Genomic DNA, 21,127 nt, shown 5'->3' with positions numbered 1-21,127 from the left:
AATACAAAATGCAAAAGGCACCCCCACATGTCAGAGGTAATCTTCAGATTACGTTTTTCATTGACAATGCCTAAAGTGCGAGGTAACAATTGCAGTACAAAGAACATGTGTGATGGCACACTTGCGTACTATCTGTACTCTTCAAATAAAATGTAATATTTTGCCCTACAAGCCAGTATATTCTTACAGAAATGTCGGGTAAAAGTGTGTGCTGACAAGTTAGCCTATGTCTTGTGGTACATCATTTCTTGTCACACTGGATTATTACTGGAAAAGCCTCCTTTCTCTGCCATGCTCATCAAATCTGCCAATCACATCCGTCCCTTTCCCTAGCTCGTGACAATGTTTTATTTTGATCTTGCACCAGCCCTGGTGATTGTAGGGTCCTAAAATAATATTTGCCATGATGCTTCAGAATACAAGTCCTCCCACAATAAGCTTTTGAAATGTCAAGGAGGTGCAAGAAGTTACCAGGCTAACAATAAAGAAATGCAGTATTCTATTGTCTGACTTTGGGGACAAAGGCTTCCCTCCCCCATAAAGAGCTACTTCTATGCCTATAGTTGGTTCTTGGGAAGGCAGATTTGTTCCATTCAGGTCATTGTTCAGTGGCAGCAACATGTATTCGGTTAACATCACTACTAATGGCCCTCTGAATTCTGGTCAGTATAGAGAGTGTGAAGTACTGCACTGTTCGGGTTTCAAGTGCCAGATGTACCTGTGGCACCGGATTGCACCCGCCAGCACACAGGTCAAAGGCAGAGGTTTCCTGATAACATATCACATACAAATCAGGTCTAATTGTAAGGCAGACATGTGGCACATTAACGCGTTCTAGTGTGTATGTGGAAGGCTTAGGGTCTAAAGAAATAACAGTTTGAATGGTGCACCAGTTAACTTAATGTGCAAGATTGCCATATTATTTTAGCTACAGACAGCCATTAGCGGTTGCAACGAAAATAAGAAAAACCGTGGAGAGGAATCTTACATTCTGCAACATACCGTGAGTAAAACCACAAAGCCACCGAGCCTCACACAGAATAAATCTGGTAGGAAGAAAAGTAGGATACATCTGCCTGCTTTGCGAATGCATTTGTCACAGAGACGTTGTTTGTTCTATGCTGTGCAGATATGTAAGACTGCACAGCACGTATCCCATACTTTTACATAGAGAATTATTGGGGAGAAGTGTATAAAGAAGTCAGGGATTTGGGAGGGATAAGGACTGGTTGTTGGAGGGCAGGTCCGGTAATGTCATTTTCCAAGTGCAGGCCAAACAGCTGTTTAAGGTATGCAGAGCTAAGTATAAGGGTAGGCATCATTTAGGGAGAATACTAATCATTCAGTCAACACAATAACTACGAGGCTGATGTAGAGATGTATGGGGTCAAATGCTTTGGCATTTTCTGATGTTTAGCCTTCTTTATTAAGACTGCTGAAATTACAATAATAATTACAATAATTCTGCTACATAAGGCTTATTACCTGATCCTACATAATAAACATTTTATTATAAAACACCAAAATCTGTGCGAGTCTGTTTTCTGGGGCTGGCAGGGCGAGGGTTCACGCATATACGTATAACCCCATATACGAGTTTCTCTGGCAGGGTTGCCTGACTCATAACACTCTAGATAAGCCTGACTCATCATAGAGAGAGGAGTGAAGCACCGGTCTTCTTCCTTCTCTCCAAAGAGGGTACTATAAGCAATAACCCCTTATGTAGTAAGGAAATCTACTGAATTGGGAAGTTCACAACAACAGCACACCACTCTGTAAATGAGGATAGCAGGGAATGTGAATTATCTGTAAACTGTGGATAATTTACGGTTACTTGTACCCTTAGGAACTTCCCTCCAAAGGCTGTGTTCTGATCCATAATTGGAGTTTCTAAATAAAATCTCTTTGCATTACCTTTTGGCTCTCCATGAACTAATCCTGGGAAGACTACACGTTCCTGTGCCAATAAGATACAGTTAGCACTTGGCATTGTCCTGATAGCATAGGGAAGAACACTTTTGCCCAGCCCATTCCTGAAGTCTTATAGCCTTTACAGGATCAAAAGGACTCCAGTCAGCTCAAAGGAGGTATGCCAGGTCTGCCACAAGATGTGCATCCAATCCAAACATCCCTCTACCCATCTCTTTACCCATTCATTTATTTATTTATCCATCCATCCATCCATCCATCCATCCATCAGTCCATCCATCCTATAGATTCTTCCTCCAGCCCATTCCTCCCTCAATAAAGCCCTATCCCTGCCTTCAGCTACACACCATCAATCCACCCCCCTTATTCCTTCAGCTCGCCCCCGACCTCCGCCCCCTACATCCCTCCCTAGTATACAACATTTTAAAGAGTGTGAGGTTTCTGAAGAAAACTTTTGTTCAGACTGAAGACAGATTAGCAGTTGCATTAGTGTGATACCCACTTCACCACTAGCAACTTTCATTTAGCCATCAGTAATACATCTGCTCTCTGAAGCCGCACTTGCGTATTCATTGCAAAGACATCCATACCCATAGTAGCAATGGTCTACTAAGTGAAGTACATGCAATACTCACCCAACCAGTGCCACTCTGTGTCGGATGTACTCAGTGGCATGCCCCATCCCCAAGGGGAACATTGCTCTGCTTTTGGGATCCACTCGGGCAACGCTTGGTGGCAGCTGTCGAGCAGAAGTACCGGACGGCATCAATAAAGAAAGTGCAGATCGGAAAATGGATCCTGCAGAGTCTATGAAGTCTGAGTGAGACTCGTTGCTCCACTGAGGAAAACAACAAAATATATTCAACACAGCCTGAGCCATCAGTCTAGACACAGGTAGTTAAACAAAATGCACCAGTCCATTATAAATCAAAGAATCACGCGCCTCCACTTTACACACAGCTCAGTACATGCTCTCCCTCACCAATAGTGTTCTAATTTACTTCACAAATGCTAGTGTTACAAGCCTTGGTACAGTACCAGTCCATAACTCATCTTGTACCAAAATCAAGCCTCTACATACATATACAGCTCACCAATAAGGATCCAGAGCACTACATCAGACAAAAGACTCACTATAAAGAACCGAGCCTGCTAATCCCCCCTGGCACACACAGGCCCTATATGGTCTCAGGTTTATTAATCTCAGCAGTCCATATCTAGATCCTTTAAGGCTCAGTTCATGACACCCGCCCCAGGTTCATATTGAATTTACTATAGGCCATGTCCTAATTATTCCTACAGTTTTGCTAACGTTTTAAGTCTACCAACTGCACCCCTAGTCCCTTGGTAGCTCACTATAGGTTCAAGTCCATTAATTCATCAACAGGCCCCGAATCAGCTAAAAAAAAAAAAACACATTAAATACATTCCAGACCCTATTAAACATTTCATCATAGTGCACAATATCAAATGTTTTACTTACAAAGGAAGAATTGACGGCATCTACAAAGCTTTCTTCATCCATATTTAACAGCTGGGAGGCTTGCTCCGGAGATGTGGACCACACAAGTGAGCTGCACGTGTCAGAGAGCTGCCCGAGAGGGAGCAAGCAAAGAATAAGGATACAGAAGTCTTTGCATAAATAAACAAGCTTGTATAAGAACCCCTACTCAGTGTACAGGAATTACCAACAATTCACTGCAAGATAGTTACAAGAAAATGTATGGAAGATTATCTTACAAGAAGTTGGGAAACAGACATTAGCAACATGGATAACACCAGTGATGGCCTCACATCAGGCCCAAACAAGAGAACATTGTGCAAGAGCGCCTGAAGATCCTGAGGTGATGGGAAGAAATGTAGCAGTGAAACGGGAAAGAGGACAGCAAGGCGAGTGGGCAGCTGAAAGGTCACCTAGTGTTACAGCTGACTCAAGGCTGTAAGGCAAATGTTTCAAGTCACTTTTTCCATACAATGTGACAGCCTAGGAGACCGAGTGTCACTGCTAGAAATACTGAGAAAACACAGAATGTGGGGTTCTTTGAGTATTCATCAAGGAAGACTGACAAAGAGTACCTGTTGCTGGCATCGAGTTCACCACGGTGTATGCCTGAGCATCATGGTTTACCAACCCTACATGGGATGTCCAGAATCGAAGACGAATTATTGCAGGGAAATATGTACAGGATGAAGGCTGAAGGATGAAGACAATTCCCTACAGATCTTTTCTTGCAGTGCAGATTATGTTTCAATTAGTTTTCCTCATGGATTTCTTGCTGATTAGCACTCCTGGGGGCTAAGAACTACTTAATAAACATTTTCAATGCCCAAGCATTTAAGAGAAATCACAGGCATAAGTAGGGAGCTGACAGGTTGGGGAAGAAGGCCCACAGGATGAAACGATGAGAGGGAGTGGGAAGCAAGCCAAGTGTGAGTAACAGAAAAACGCAAGGGAAGCAGTAGAGAAAGGTCGGGTGAGCCTACGAGAAAGACAGGAACAGCAGGAGCATGGATATCAGTGCTGCGTATAACAGATGATCAATGGGAAATTCGACTTGAAAAAAGCTGAGAGAAATGTCAGAAAACTACAACGTTTTGAGCTATAAAACAACTTGCTGGTGAAGTACTGCAGGCAGAGAACAGCTACCTTCCCAAGTCTTCTATAACGACCAAATGCATGCTCCCAAAGCCAATGACGCAAATGGCATCTACAGTGTGGAACACCGTTGACCTCAAAACCTTTATGAATCAAACAGATTCTGTGTATGGTCAATATCCAAAAAGTGCATTCATGAAAAAAAGTTGGTGTTCCCGAGTTCAATCATCCAATGACTGAGTGAAGCTCATCACGTGAATCTAGCCTAGGTATTTCATTGACAAAGCATATGCTTTAACAAAGAATAACAGGTCAGAAATTAAACAGGAATGTGCATCTATAACGCAAAGAATGATGGTGGTGGTCAATATGCTCTTACCGGCAGAAGAGCGACAGGTCCAGAAGGCAGGAACCTCTGCCATGCCACATTGTTCTCCGTAGCCTGCAGGAAAAGAAACAATCAGGCTGGCCAGTTGAACTGCAAAGGATGGGCAGTCAGAGGGAGACATCAATGGGTCTTACCTCGGACAAATGCAGAGTAGCAACAACCGCTGCTTGGTCATAACGCCACTGGACATTCTGGATACCGGCCGAAGCTCGCACCAGGGAGTTCTGTCCATCTGCACCAATCTGTAGGGAATTTACAGTAGGGAAAAAATCAGAACATGACCATAGGGAAAGAGTATTACATAGAGGCAGTAATTAGAAGCTCTGGAAAGGGCAACGTATTGGGACAATCTTCAGATGCAAGGGTGAGAGAAAGTAATTGAGGGAATACTAAAAGCATCAAAGTAATAAATAGTAAAAAGGGAAAGAGAGAGACAGGTAAAAATTAGATGCGAGGGAAAGATTATAGAAGAGTAAGGAACAGAAGACTCATAAGACTTTTGATAGACAGTTGAGTCCTATCCCTGCCGTGGGTTTAGCATGTAGAGCAGTGGCGGCAGCATATCGTGTTTTGTGAATCAGTCGTTGTGACCAAACCTTTCTACATGTGTCACTGAAGTGAAGGCCTAGAAGCCTACTAATGTAAAGATCCACTTCTGTGTGCTAATCTAGACACTCGTATTAACATCGGAAGTGTAAAGTGTGTGTCAGAGAGAAAAAGACACACACTTGTGCGGTACATACATTGTGTGGATGAATGAACACATGTAATGGATGCCTGCAAATTCCATTTTAGAGGCCCCTGGCCTGATCCTGTTTACAAGATAGCGGGTGAGGTGGTTTTCCAAGACAGCGGAAGTGTGTTGCTCACCGTCCTGAAGCTGGGGGAAGGGGACCTGGATAATGATGTGTGGAATGAGGAGACAACGCCAGAAATTCGATTATGTAATTTTGCTGAGAAGGGCTCAATGTTCATGAGCAGTTTCATTTGGTAGATACTGGGGCTGAAGGGTGGGAATGCAGAATCTGTTATTTTAAGGTTAGAAAGGCCCAGTAGGTATGGCCATCCTTTTGTTTCCTTCCAGAACACTGTATTTGTGGTGGTTGATGTCTCGATGTGCCTCTGTTATAGATACTCCAGAGGGGGGACTATACTGCTGTGACGAGCATCACACTACACAAAGGCCACATCTGGAGAACAGTCTGGAGAGGACACTCGAAAAAAGAACCACCCTTAACTGGTTCTGAGTGCACGGTCAGAGAACCCATATTCCGCCTGCTTTAACTGTATAAAGATGGGAGAAAGTGGAAGGGAGAGCTGCAGAGAGCACTTTGAGGACTGCTGTTCAACCAGATCGGGTGCTAAGAGCTAGCATCCCAGAGGTAAGAGGACATCACCTGCAGTCTCGCCAAAAGAAGCTGTTACTCTCACGTGAAGCACCTGGAAGCCAGCCTGCCTGCTGAGAGAGCAAAGAAACATGCCAAACCTGCTGGAGGTGCAACTGTCCAGGGAGAGCCAGAAGCAGCGCTACCCAAGCGATGATATGATCCATCCAAATAGGAAGGCTGATGCAGTGATCTGCATGTTCAAAGTACCGCGTGTGCAGTCTCTATAGAGGAGCATGTCACACAGGAATCATGGCCAAGCAGACTGTGCCACTGCCTCAAATTACTTGTAAGAAGACAGTGAAGCTGCATCAACACACTTTGCCTAAGCAGAAGCTGCCACTGCATCAACAAACTGTTCATAGACCCTAGGAGGTGGCCTACACGGTGCCCGCTGCAGTCATGGTCCGAGTGAGGGAGAACAACCGGCTGGCACATCTCCTGGAACAGGGAACGAACCAAGCACATGCTGCAGACCCTTGCCAGCCACCCAAGGAAGACAGAGTGAGACTGCTGTGGTGAGAAATAACACTTGGGGACTATAGAGCACACAAGCTAGTAAAAAAGGTGCAATCCCCATTTGTGCCCTGATACCTGCCCAAAAAAGAACCCAAATCCAGAAGGCAAGGCGGTAGGGACACCTGTGAGAAGGAGACTGAGATGGACCCAGGATTCCAGACACAGATGCCACAGAGTCGGTGAAGTGTTTGTACTTGCAGCCTGCACTGTGAAATACTGAGTTTTTTTGTACATATTAAAGTACTTTTCTTTTTCATAGTAAAGCACTGGTTTGGGCAGCCAGTTATTGCGCTGCTTGGTGACTGCCAAGTGCTGAGCTGGTGCACCACCACACTACCGCTCAGAGAAAGCACTGAGAGTCAAGTGCTGAAGGGGTTGTACGTGGCACCGTAGGATGAATCCTAGGACAGCAAAGCCAAATCATTCCAGAACCCACAGCTGAGGACCAGTAGCCCCTGTGCACCCCCACCCCAAATGGGGGTCTGATTGTTAGTTTATTTTTGTTCGTGCAAGCCAAAAATATATGCGACTGGCCCTCGGTCATTAGAAACCAGATGGTCAGCCACAAAATATTAGCCAAGCCACGCCCATGTTCCTTTGTTTTCCCTATTTTACTGAACCAGAAACTCTCATCCCTTATCCGTCACTTCACCTACATACCAGTCTTTCTGCCAAAAATAAAAATCAATTCTTCCCACTTCAACTGTAAAATTGCAGGTTCTTACCGGCCGTGCCATAATGCACACCTTCAAATTAATAGCCACCTCTTTCAATAGGACACGATTTACATTCTGGTACCCAGAAAGCTGATTGTGAACATCACAGGCAACTCATTGTCAAATGCATGTGAACTGTTCACTAATCATGCACTGGTATTAATCAGTAGCCTTCACCATTCCTCACATGTGACCTGAAAACGCGCCAGTACTCAAAACCATCAGGTGTTGAAGAACTCTGGGCCCCAACGACCTGTGCTATTTAGCTGAAATCAAAAGGAGTTATACAGACTCCACCTATGCGCAATGCTGCAACAACATTTTGTATTGGAGGCAAGCTCCCTTTCTTCCTAACGTTAATCGCATCTCTCAATTAAACGGTCTGCGAGTAGCAGGGAGAGAGTAATTATTGTACCTCGGCTCACTAAAGCTTGCCCAAAATTAAAAGAGGGCACTTCATCGACTACCTGTGTGATGAGGGTTATTTGAGCCATCCCAACCTTGTGCAACAATGGGTGTCAGTGACTTAAGTAAACACATCCTCAGTCTGAGAGCTGATGTAAATCTAAAATGGAGCACAAAACTGCTGATGTGTGCGCCCAATCAAGTTCAGTGCCGTGAGGTGATTTGGTCGTAAAAACTTGTGCCAAATGGTATTCCCCATTCCTTGCGTAGCAACTTGTAATTACGCGCTTGCAACTGCCTAGGCAATAATGTTTCTGTATGATAAATATATTTTCCAGAGGCATTTCCTGCTCCCGATTTTATCAGCCAAGTTGGACTGAGGGGCTGGGTGTAAACACTGTTATGACCTGATATTTCAATGAAGTGTGTAAATACACATGGAGAGGCAAACTGAGTTTAATATTTCTTTTCCAGACCACAACCCAATGCCAAAGAATGTCTGCAGCAGTTTTTACGAATTACAGGCTCCTCCATCTTCCTTTCAGATACAAGCATTGGCAAAGTCAGTAGGCCATGTCTATGTGAGAGCTATGGACTTTGCCAATGCCCTTTAGCCATGTTGTAAAGCAGCATGGTTAAAAGTAATTAAAAAGGAGCCATAAACGTTTTTTTGTTAAAGGCGCTATGACGCTAGGTTAAATAAAAAATAAAAAGCCTATAGTGCTTCTTTTCAATTGCGTTTAGCCATGTTGCAGAGCAGCCACGCTGCTTTACAAGAGGGCTGAAAGACATTGGCAAAGCCAATGGCTCACACATAGTGAGACCTACTGGCTTTGCCAATGCATGCTTTTATTACTTTTGAAACTTTGAATGCCTACTGCAGGTTTATAAAAATAAAAAAAAGATTTCCAAAAGGCCAAACCAATTGGATTTGCCAGTGCTGGTTCTATCTGTTCCCATATTTAATTCAAGGACCCTTAGATGGACTGTGATACATAGTAGTTATCAGTGGCCAGTTGGCCACCTGAACTGTAATTGACCATGGACTCTAGAGATAAGGAATCCTGTTTGGAAAGTAAGTTAAAGGGTAGCCATTTTAAAGCTATTGGGTTGGCCTACTTTTTATTTAGGGGAGCTTCATTTTAGACATGAGCATTTCTTCATACGAAAGGGGCTAGAATGAAATATAGCCTGGTTATCAGTATCCTTTCCTCAAAAGCTTGTGTTTAGTGGCATTACCAGAGAGCTTCTAAATATCACTGAGTTTACCCGAATAATCACCCACTACTTAATCTCAGTCTTAGGGCTGGCTCAAAGTTAAACTGAATTCTACCACCCAGCTCTAGGTGTTCGGTTCTTGGACCCAAAGAAGGTAGAAACGTCTCTGTTTTTGATGTGTACTATATGTTAACTGTCGAGTTTAATTTCAAGGTTGTTAAAGTCCTTTCCATTTTAGAAGGTAAAGAACGGACTGGACATAGAAGTTAGTGTGTTCTACTTAGTTATACGGCACTCTGAGCTTCTAAGACTCAACTTCCTGGTGTAAGAATGGTCTTCTCGTCCCAGCTACCCTGAGATATGTGCCTATGGGAACTCTGCTGGCTGTCTAATTTGGAAAGCAACAGTACTGTGGCCCCAGAACCACAATGGTAGCCTACAGTATCACTAAATCCCAGTCACTTGTATCTTCAGACACACCCATGATCAGGTAAAAGTACGGTGTCGGCCTCGCAGGCACCAGAGAAAGAAAATGGACAAAGTGTATTAGCACTGGTTATTCTAGATTTGGCAACATCTTTCATCCTTCCGGTTATGTTTTTCAAAGACACCCGAAGAAGTGTATTTATATATTTCAAATAATGGTTAGGCCACTACATCTCACTTAACTAATGCACCTCTGCACAATCAGTGACCACAGTGACTCATACAGACAAACAAAGAAGATTAAAAAAACTATGCAGGCAAAGAGGAAGCAGGGATGGAGCGGATTGTATCAATGGAAGCAAAGAGGAAACAGGAATGGGGGCATTGTGCCAATGGAAGCAGAGAGGAAGCGGGATAGAGGGCATTGTACCAATAGAGGCAAAGAGGAAGCAGGAATGGGGGGCATTGTACCAATGGAAGCAAAGAGGAAGCGGGATGGAGGGCATTGTACCATTAGAGGCAAAGAGGAAGCAGGAATGGAGGGCATTTTACCCATGGAAGCAGCCCACCAGAGTGGTGCTTTACAAGATACAGAGTTCACTGCGCTCTGTGCTTAGATTCTCACCAGCAGCTTGGTCTGAATAATGCGCCCATCTGATAATTCAATTTGGACCCAGGGGCTGGCCTCGCTGGTATGGTACGGGAGAGGCCAAGTGTATCCAACGGCTCGGCACCTGTAGGCCACTTCAATATGACCTGTAAGGGGGGGGGAGGGGGAAGACCATTAAAGTTCTGACTTCTGACATCATATGCCTAACACAACACAGCACCTGCCACAAAATATATATTTTGCCCAAGTCATCAGCGGTGTTATTTATCAGCCTTACGGTCAGCAGAATTCAAATTACAAGCCTTTACATCCAGCAGTATGAGAGTTTGCATTTATGGTCCTTGCAGTTGACGCACTAAAGTGTACATTATCTTACAGTCAATAGCCCAAGAGTTAACACATCCTTGCAGTGAGCAGCAAAAGAGTTCACGGCTACAGGACTACACTGCAAACAGTACCTCTGAAAGGATGTGGCCTAATGGCTAGAGTGGTACACCTCGAAGATGGGGATCTGGATTTAGAGTTTCGGTGGCAAACATAACATCCTGTGGTTCTGGGCAAATCAATTAATCTCTCCAGTGGCTAACAAAATAGATGTGTCCTTAAGTACCACAACTGGTGCTCATCTACAGCACCCAGATACCTCTGGGTGGATTTCGCACGATATAAAAACACTCCCCTCCCCCCACCCAATCACTGTCCACAGTTTGTCCTGAATCGGTCCCAGCCCGTTCCTCCATTTCCACCCATTTAACCAACCTCCCAATACCACAACTCCTCAATCATTTGAACTTCCTTATCTCAACTGATCAGTCCCTCCCCACCCAGACGACTCATTCTCTTTTGCTGTCAGACCGCACCTTCCATCTTCAACTACTGGACCTATATACCATTTCACCCACTCTACTCCACGTAGCCCTTCTCAGCCAATCACACCACTCTTCAGTGTCATCCGCCAATGGCCTTCCATCTACAGTCCAAGGGTTCCTTCCCTTTACCTGCTAGCGAATCCAGCTGCTGGTTGAGAGCCGCCACAATAATATCGTTTTCCACAATGTAACCCATGTCTTCCAACTCATCTGTGTCAAAGGTGATCAAGGCATCTGAGCAGGCGTCCCACACCTTGGGGCAAGAGAGAGAACATTAGAGCAGGTGAATGGAGTGTGTATATGGTAGACAGGAGAAAGAAAGGCACATGTAGGCAGGTTAACAGCTGGCGGGAAAGTGACACTTCAGCACTGAAAAGGATGAGCATAAGCAGGAGGAGAGGTGGGCATCCGAAGACAGCATGAGCAAGCATTTAGCACATGATCATCTGGCAAGCAGAAGAAAGAGCACAAGGTGCTTCATTTTACGCCGGTGGTTTTCGGTCCTCAACACCGGTGCTTTTTATGAGCACCAGTTAAGGACATATTAATTTATAGGCAGATTAAGTGACTTGCTCAGAAACACAAAATGTGTAGCAGACGTCGAGATTCGAACCAGCGGCAAAAGTGTCAGCTCTGGTCATTACGCCACATCCTCTCCCGACCTTCTTGATTTGCATTTGGTTCTATTGTGGGTGGCGCCAAAAATAAACTGGTTGCCTCCTGACTAGACCCCCAGCTCTTATTTCTATTTCTTATATATTTTTTTTTTAACACCAATTAATCACTGCGTGTGCGCCCACAGAGCAGACAGGAAATATCATTTGTATTCAATAGAACCTCATTCAGTACCCTCATAGATTAGTAAACATAACCATCAATGTCATGGAACACGTCAACAAGCAGTTATCAGACTTTATCAATAACAATAATCTGCTTCACTACTCACAATCAGGCTTTAGAAAAGGTCACTCCACGGAGTCCACCCTACTTGGGGTTACTGAGGTCATTCGACAAGAACTGGACAAGGGAGGCACGGCGGCCCTCATCCTTCTGGATTTGAGTGCCGCATTCGACACCATATGCCATACCACCCTCATCAAGTGCCTAGAAGACATTGGTATTAGAGGGAAAGCATTAAAATGGTTGGAGCAATTTCTCCTGCACCGCACTTATCAGGTTTTCTCCAAAGGCAACCGGTCTGAAGTACATACGTCCCCCTATGGAGTACCCCAGGGCTCTATATTGAGCCCCCTCTTTTTCAATGTGTATGTCACGCCCCTAGCTAACATATCAGAAGAGATGGATCTTACAATCTATTCATATGCTGACGACACACAACTTGTGTTCTCCCTCACATCTTCAGAAAAATCGGACATCTCTCCCCTTCGATCAGGACTACTCAAAATGGCCAATTGGCTCCACGCTAAAAAACTAAAACTGAATGGGGAAAAAACAGAGCTGTTAATTTTTGGCAATCAAAAGAATCTCTGGGGCCCAACGCACTGGCCCATGGAAATGGGCGCCACCCCTACCGCTGTTCAATCCGCACGTAATTGCAAATGCTACTTACCAGTATGCATCTGTTCTTGACATGTAGGGCTGCTGACATTCATATCTGTGCATAGATCGCCGCCTAGTGTTGGGTCCGGATGATTGCACATTGTTGTCCTGGAAGAGTCTTCGAAGTATCACGAGATAGGTGGCTCCTCCCCTGGACTACAGTGCGCATGGGCATCAACTCCATCCCCAGATTGTTTTTAGCCATTGTGGCCAAGATGGAGTGAAACTCAGTGAATGATGACCATGCCATGAAATTATATGTGAACACTGCAGCTGCTACAGGCGCCGGGGAGGAGGGCGGGCGATATGAATGTCAGCAGCCCTACATGCCAAGAACAGATGCATACTGGTAAGTAGCATTTGCAGTTCGAGGCATGTGGGCTGCTGAATTCATATCTGTGCATAGAATACATAGCAGTCCCTCCATTAGTGGCGGCTTCCCGTGCCAGCTGCAGCAGTTTGGAAAAGTGTCTTGAGAACAGCCTGCCCTACAGCTGCCTGCTGTTTGGAGTGCACGTCTACGCAGTAATGCTTAGTAAAAGTGTGTGTGGTAGACCATGTGGCTGCTCTACATATGTCCTCTAAGGGAATGTTGCCAAGGAAAGCCATAGAGGCCCCTAACTTTCTGGTGGAGTGGGCTCTTGGTGGAATGGTAAGAGTGCGTTTTGCCTTTGCATAGCAGATTTGAATACATTTCACGATCCACCTAGCAATACCAGCCTTGGAAATAGGGTTACCTTTGTGATGTGGCGCAAAGGCGACAAAAAGCTGCTTAGTTTTTCTAAAATCCTTGGTCCTATCAATGTAATACATTAGGGCCCGTTTAACGTCAAGTGTGTGGAGCATCCGCTCCGCCAGCGACTCAGGATTTTGAAAGAACACCGGCAACTCAATAGTTTGGTTGATGTGGAACTGAGACACAACCTTGGGTAGAAATTTAGGGTTAGTGCGGAGCACTACCATGTTTGAATGAACTTGGAAGAAAGGCTCTTGGATTGTGAGGGCTTGCAGTTCACTAACCCTCCGTAGCGATGTAATTTCTACAAGGAAAGCCACTTTCCATGTCAAGAACTGAATCTCGCAGGAATGTAGTGGCTCAAAAGGAGGACCCATCAGTCTTGTAAGAACCACATTGAGGTTCCATTCAGGAGCTGGTGGCGTCCGTAGCGGAATGACTCTCTTGAGGCCTTCCAGAAAAGCTTTGATGGCAGGCACCTTGAAAAGTGAAAGGTGCTGTCTATTTTGGAGGTATGCGGCCATCGCAGACAAGTGAATGCGAATGGAAGTATAGGCCAGGTTACACTTGTACAGATGAAACAGGTAACAGATGATGTTCTGAATAGAAGCATCAAGCGGATTAATGTTGTGGTTTGCACAATAGATGACAAACCGCTTCCATTTTGCCGCATAGCAGGCTCTAGTAGTGGGCTTCCTAGCCTCCCGAATGATGTCCATGCAGTTGGGAGGAAGGTTGAGGTAGCCAAACTCTAGGACTTCAGGAGCCAGATCGCCAGGTTGAGCTGTTGCGGATCTGGGTGCTGAATGTCACCATGGCTCTGCGTCAGAAGGCTGGGTGTGAGATGTAGCCTTTGATGCGGTACCACGGACAGTTCCAGGAACGTGGTGTACGATGGTTGGCGAGCCCACGTTAGAGCAACTAGGATGAGAGTCATTGAGTGCTGCCAGCGGAATCAGAGGTGCTGGGGGAAAAGCGTACGCAAATTTGCCTGACCAGTTCATCCATATCGCATTGCCCTGCGACTGTGGGTGTGGGAACCTGGCGGCGAAGCTTTGGCATTTTGCGTTCTCCCTTGTGGCGAACAGGTCTATCTCTGGATGACCCCACCTTTGGAAGTATGGTTGGAGTACTGATGGATGTATCTCCCACTCGTGCATTTGGTGGCTGTGCCTGCTGAGTAGGTCTGCCATCTGATTATCCTTGGCCGGGAAATGCTCTGCCATTGGAAGATGTTCCTCTGAATGGCCCACTTCCACATGCTCTGAGCCAGATGAGACAGCTGCGGAGAGTGTGTGCCTCCCTGCTTCTGAATGTAGTACATGGCCGTCATGTTGTCCGTCCGGATCAACACGACTCTGTTGCATAGATGTACTTTGAATGCCTTCAAGGCCATGAAGATTGCCATCAGTTCCAGAACATTGATGTGCATCTTCTGCTGCTGCGTCCATAGTCCCTGCACCGTGTATTGGAGTACATGCGCTCCCCATCCTTGGAGAGAAGCGTCCTTTGTCAGGATAATCTGTGGCACAGGCTCTTGGAACGGTCGGCCCTGGCAAAGGTTTCTTGGATTCCACCAATGCAGAGAGTTGTATGCCCGACCGCTCACCAACACTAGGTCTTTCAACTGGTTGTGAGCCTGCATCCACTGACGTGCCAAGCACTCCTGAAGCGGACGCATATGTAGTCTCGCGTGCGGGACAATGGAGATGCAGGAGCCAATCATGCCTATCAACTGCATGAACACTCTTGCTGGAAGCGAGTGTTGAGGTCTGAATTTTTGGCTCAGCGATTGAATGCTGTCGACTCTCACTGAATTTGGCTGTGCTGTGGCCGCCAGAGTGTTTATGGTAGCACCCAGATACTGCCGTATGTGGGCGGGCTGGAGATGGGATTTTGGGTAATTCAGTGAGCACCCCAGATCGTGCAGAAGGTGAATGGTGTGGGACACGTGGTCGGCGCACTGCTGGGCCGACTTTGCCTGAATGAGCCAGTCGTCCAGATAGGGGTAGACGTGAATGTTTTGACGTCTCAGATGCGCCGCCACAGTAGCTAGGCACTTTGTGAAAACCCTGGGCGCCGTGGTGACCCCAAAAGGCAAAACCTTGAACTGGTAGTGCTGGTTTTGGATGGTGAACCTGAGGTATTTTCTGTGTGAAGGATGTAGTGGAATGTGGAAGTACGCATCCTTCAGGTCCAGAGTTGCTAGGAAGTCCCCTTGCCGAAGCAGTGGGAGAACCTGCTGCAGCGTGAGCATATGGAAATGTTCTGATAGAATGTAAAAATTGAGCGGCCTGAGGTCTAGGATGGGCCTGAGGGATCCGTCCTTCTTTGGAATCAGAAAGTACAGGGAGTAAACTCCCGCACCTCTTTCCTGTAGGGGAACGAGCTCTATTGCCCCTTTTTGCAGCATGACGTTGACTTCTTGCTGCAACAAGTGCAAGTGCTCGCTGGACATAGGACGGTTTTTTGGGGGATATGTTGGGTGGAGTGGATGTGAGCTCCAGACAATAACCGTATTGGATAAGTGTTCTGACCCACCTGTCCGTGGTGATGGATTTCCACATGGGCAGGAACTGCTGGAGTCTCCCCCCGACCGGTGTTGCGTGGTCGGGGGGCAGTGACAAGGCGTCACTGCTTGTTGGCGATGGAGGATCTGGAGCTGTTGTTCCCACGTCCTCTGCCTTTGACGTTGTTGCCCCGGTATCCACCCCGACCTTTGTTGGTATAAGAAGTTTGGGTGTTGCTTTTGTAGAATTGCGTTGACTGTGAAAGTTGACCCCTTGAGGTGCCTCTAGTATTGGAGCGACGAAAGGAACCACCCCGAAACTGCTGGGACTGCAAGGCACCCATAGACTTCGCAGTGTCGGTGTCCGTTTTCATCTTCTCGAGGGTGGTATCAACCTCGGGGCCAAACAGGTGGTCTGGGTTGACCGTCTGGTTTAAGATGGTAGTTTGAATGTCCGGCTTGAACCCGGATATCCTTAGCCATGCATGTCTATGAAGCAGAACGCTAGTGTTAATTGCTCGCGAGGCGGTGTCAGCCACGTCCAGAGCGCACTTAATGGAAGCATTGGTGATAAGCTTCCCCTCCTGTATCAACATCTCTGCTGCTTCTTTATATTGATCGGGTAAGTGCTGTAAAAGGGTCTCTAGAGTATCATAGTGTGCCCTGTCATAACGCGCTAGTAGCGCCTGTGTGTTGGATGTGCGCCATATGTTGGCTGCCTGCGCAGCCACCCTTTTCCCAGAAGCCTCAAATTCTTTTGATTCCTTGTCTGGGGGAGGAGCATCACCCGTAGTTTGTGAGTTGACTCGTTTGCGTGCATTGGAGACAACCAGGGAATCCAGAGGCAACTGTCCTTTGATATAAGTAGGATCAGTGGGCACTGCCTTGTACTATTTGTCGATACATGGGTTGATGACTCGTGCCCGGGTGGGCTCCTTGAACACCTCAGCCGCATGTTTCAACACCCCTTTTAGCATTGGCAGAGTTTTTACAGTTTTTTCAGAGACTGAAAAGGTGTCAAAGAGGAAGTCGACGTCCACTGGGTCAGCATGGAGATAGACGTCGTGATTGGCTGACGCCCTTTCAATGAGGGCATTGAAAGCCGCAGAGTCCTCTGTTGGGGAAGTTTTGGCTGAGAAAAGCTGAGGCTCCTGCCCCGAATGCGGGTCCCCAGGATCGCCACCTGCAGACCATGGTTCAGTCACATCCTCTGGGTCTGAGTAGACGGGATCTTCCGCGTCGTAGTCGTCCTCGACCTCCGACGCTGGGTTAGATTCTGTGATCTCCTGGATAGCGTCGTCCCCGACATCCTCCGCGTCGAAGATGTCTGTAGGTGGTGGTGCCGATCACTGGGCCTCCAGGCGCGCAGCTCGGCGGAGCTTGAGTGTTTTCTTGGACCGGAACTTGGAACAGGCCATACACTTGGCATCGTCGTGGTCCGGCGACAAGCACTTATTGCACACCGGGTGTACATCGATATGCGGATACTTCGAGGCACACACCGGGCACCGTTTAAATGGACTTCGTTCCATGATGGAAGAGGTTGGAGCGTCGAGTAGGCCCGTCCGCGCCGAAAGCACGCGGAAGGGCAGTGTTGGTTCGGAGCCGAGGAAATTACGAACCCGAACGATAGACAATACCGACGCAAGTCCTAAAGGTCTCGAGCAAAGTAAATTAAAAACTATCGATTCCGACAGAGGGAACCGAAACACATCCGAACCCAATGGCGGAAAAAAACAATCTGGGGATGGAGTCGATGCCCATGCGCACTGTTGTCCAGGGGAGGAGCCACCTATCTCGTGATACTTCGAAGACTCTTCCAGGACAACAATGTGCAATCATCCGGACCCAACACTAGGCGGCGATCTATGCACAGATATGAATTCAGCAGCCCACATGCCTCGAACCTAGGGATTATAATTGATGACAAACTGTCCATGTAGACACATACAGCCAAAACGGCCTCCACATGTTTTCTCATCCTTAAATGGCTGAGAAAAATATTGTGGCAATTGCCAGAGGGGCCCAGAGGACTATTATAAAGGCATTGATTACGTCTAGATTAGACTACGGTACTGTACTATTTTTAGGAGCTACGAAGAAAACCCTGAACCAACTACAAGTAGTCAAAATTCCACGGCCAGAATGCTCATCAATCTCCCAGGACGTACGAGGATGACCGACCATTTTATAAATCTACACTGGCTGAGAGTGTCCAGCAGAACAAAATTCAAGGCACTGTGCTATATGCACAGAATTAGCTTAGGAACAGCCCTATGTAAAATGGTCCAGAAATACCTACCTGCGCGTAACCTGCGCTCAATGAATCAAGCAAAATTCATTGTGCCCAAGATAAAAAGGGCTAGACTAGGAGGTCGCTCTTTCTCCTTTTTGGCGCAGACACTATGGAATTCACTACCCCTCCAACTACGGCTAGAACCATGTTTTTTTTTTTAAATATATTTTTATTGCAGAGTTATAAACCACAGGATACAATTAATCAGCCAGTTCACTCGTGACATCCCCCCGTTCAATAAAAGACCCAAGTCGTACACAGCCATTCAGCCCGCATCCCGGAGGCCGGGCGGCATATTACTCCAGTCAATAGGAAAACACCACTGTGCACGTCCCATAGGGACCATGGTTGAAATGTCGTTTTACGTATCTGCTTTTACCCCCCCACCCTCAACATCGCTCCCGTCAGCCATCCCAGTGATAATCAGTGGTACCGCCCATGTCGGGACCTGCCCTAGGTGCTATGGTTCTGTCATGCCTGGCCGCTTTCCCCTAGCCATTCCACACTCCACACAGTACCCACCATCCTAGTAGATTCAAGGTGCCCTGGCGGGCTACTTTCTAATGGCTTCCGACCCACCCCAAACTCCCATTAACCAACCCCCCCAAGCCCCCCCCCCCCCTGGCAACTGCTAAGGTGTATGCCTCGTCCTGTCAAGCTGGATGGATCCACTACAGTGCGGGTTATCCTACTTCTGTGTTCGCCCCGCGGTGTCCACCGGTTTAATTCTCATCATCCGCATCCTCTACCAAAGAATCACGCAAGGCTTGCACCACTAACTCCCATGCACGCGCCGCATCCAATGCCCTCTCATTCCCCAGCTTAACAGCCTGCTTCATCCGGAGCACACTCTCGCAGTCAGACCACCGCAGCAACTCATTCTTCCATCTCCGCAGTGAGGGTCCCCCCCTGGACTTCCAATGCCACGATATTTCCCTCTGCGCCAATATCAGACCCAAGTCAATGAATTTGCTCGTCACCTTGGTGTGTTTGGTGTGCGGGAACCAGAGCAGCAGACACGCCGCCATATCGAATTGCACCTCCCTGTCAGTCACTTCGTTCAGGAGTTCCCCTACCTCCGCCCAATAGGCCCCCAAGTGCGAGCACCCCCAGAACAAATGATCCATGTCCGCTCCCAGAGACGAACACCATGGGCATCGGGCATCCGGCACCTGGAAGTACCGCTGTAATTTCTCGGGAGTTAAGTAGGCCCTATGAAGCACATAGAAATGTACTTGCTGAAAGCGCGCATTTCTCGTGCCCTTCCACGTGCGCCGCAGGATGTGGCCCCATGCCGTATCCGGTATGGGCCGGCCCACGCTCTCCTCCCATTTAGTTTTGAGCCCTTGGAACGGTTCCAATCCCTCATTCAGCATCCTATTATGGAGGCACGTCACAGCTTTGAACGTACCTGCCGCCATCACCACATATTGGCACGCCATAGTCGTTGTCGGTTCCATGAGCCCCCCTTTCCAGTGCTTCTGTATGGCAGCCACCACCGCCGCGTGAAGGAGGAACCCCCTATCGGGCAGCCCGAACTGGTCCCGGAGCGCTTCGAACGGTGCCAAAGCCCCGTCTATGTATAGGTCGCCTACTACCTGCAGTCCCGCCTCTTCCCAATCCAGCAATGGGGACCATCTCCCCCGTGCGGCAAGGCCGTCAGCATGCCGATCGGAATCTCCGGTGCATAAGGCCGCGACGCCTTCGCTCTCCGAAGGCTCCTCTGCCAGCACAGCTGGAGCGTCCGTTCCTCCATGGTGAGGGCCCGCAACTCGAGCCTCTGTTGCATAATAATATAGGACAGCACGCGGCGTTGTATCCCCCGATCCCGGTCCTCCTCTGGGCCCCGAAACACCCTAGCCACGTTCTGTGTAAGGACCTGCAACTGCGCCGCTAGATAATACAGCTCGAAATCGGGCACAGCCATGCCCCCTTCTATCTTGGGGCGAAGTAGCCATGCCCCCATAGGAAGCCAATAATCATTGACCTCAGGTCTCTAAAGACCCCCTGAGGAATCCAGACAGGCAGCGTCCGGAAATAATAGAGGAAGCGGGGGAGCGCCACCATTTTTAAAAGTGCGATCCTACCCAGCACCGTCAGCGGGAGGGTCGACCAGAAAGACAAGCTGCCCCTCAGTGCCCGGACACACCGACCAATGTTGCCCTCCAATAGGTCCGCAGTTGCGTGGTAGATGCGAACTCCCAGATATGTGAAACAAGATGGCTCCCATATCACGCCCAAATCGCCGCCGGAGTCTGGCGATCCCGCTCGCAGCGGGAACACACAAGTCTTCGCCCAATTGACCTTAAGGCCCGACAGCCGGCCAAACTCCGACAACAGATCCATCGCTCCGTCCAATGCCCGCGTGGTGTCAGCGAGGTACAGGAGCAAGTCATCCGCATATAGCGATATATAATGCCACTGCCCGCCGCTGGCTATCCCCGCGTACCTGTCACCCGACCTCGCATGGACCGCCAAAGGTTCCATCGCCAGAGCAAACAATAGGGGGGACAGAGAACATCCCTGTCGCGTGCCCCTGCCCACCGGGTACGCCGCAGACACCAGGCCGCCCAAGCGCACTCTCGCTGTCGAGGTATATAAGACCCTCGTCCACCTGCGGAACCCCTCGCCCATGCCAAACCGCTCTAACACTCCATCCAGGAAAGACCATTCCAAGCTATCAAAGGCCTTCTCAATGTCCACGGACAGGACCGCTGGAGCTCCTTCCCCGTCCAAGATGGCGTCCATTATTCCCACTAGGCGGCGAATATTCAGCGCCGTACTCCTCGTGGGTATAAACCCGGCCTGGTCCCTGTGGACCAGGCCCGTCATGTGTGGGGCCAGCCTGGTGGCTAGGATTCGGCTCAGAATCTTATAGTCCACCGTCAGCATGGATAGCGGGCGATAGGACCTCACATCCGTTGCATCCCGGCCAGGCTTTAGGAGCGGTACAATCAAGGCCTCT

At 47.8% G+C, this 21,127-nt stretch overlaps 1 protein-coding gene across 1 annotated transcript in view; it reads right to left on the bottom strand.

Annotated features, from left to right (window-relative positions):
• COQ6 (coenzyme Q6, monooxygenase) overlaps positions 1–21,127 on the bottom strand; it is a 100,120-nt gene that overhangs the window by 13,390 nt on the left and 65,603 nt on the right. Inside the window, exons 4-9 of the mRNA XM_086937468.1 lie at positions 11,191–11,314; positions 10,208–10,338; positions 5,048–5,155; positions 4,905–4,967; positions 3,413–3,520; positions 2,565–2,767 (exon numbers count right to left, since the gene is read on the bottom strand). Coding sequence (XP_086793594.1) covers positions 2,565–2,767; positions 3,413–3,520; positions 4,905–4,967; positions 5,048–5,155; positions 10,208–10,338; positions 11,191–11,314 — 737 coding nt within the window. The remainder of the gene's footprint in view (positions 1–2,564; positions 2,768–3,412; positions 3,521–4,904; positions 4,968–5,047; positions 5,156–10,207; positions 10,339–11,190; positions 11,315–21,127) is intronic.

Source organism: Lissotriton vulgaris, chromosome 9 (assembly GCF_964263255.1).
Source record: "Lissotriton vulgaris chromosome 9, aLisVul1.2, whole genome shotgun sequence".
Taxonomy (NCBI): domain Eukaryota; kingdom Metazoa; phylum Chordata; class Amphibia; order Caudata; family Salamandridae; genus Lissotriton; species Lissotriton vulgaris.
Note: the sequence above shows the minus strand (reverse complement) of the source record. Positions and strands in the feature narration are given on the sequence as shown.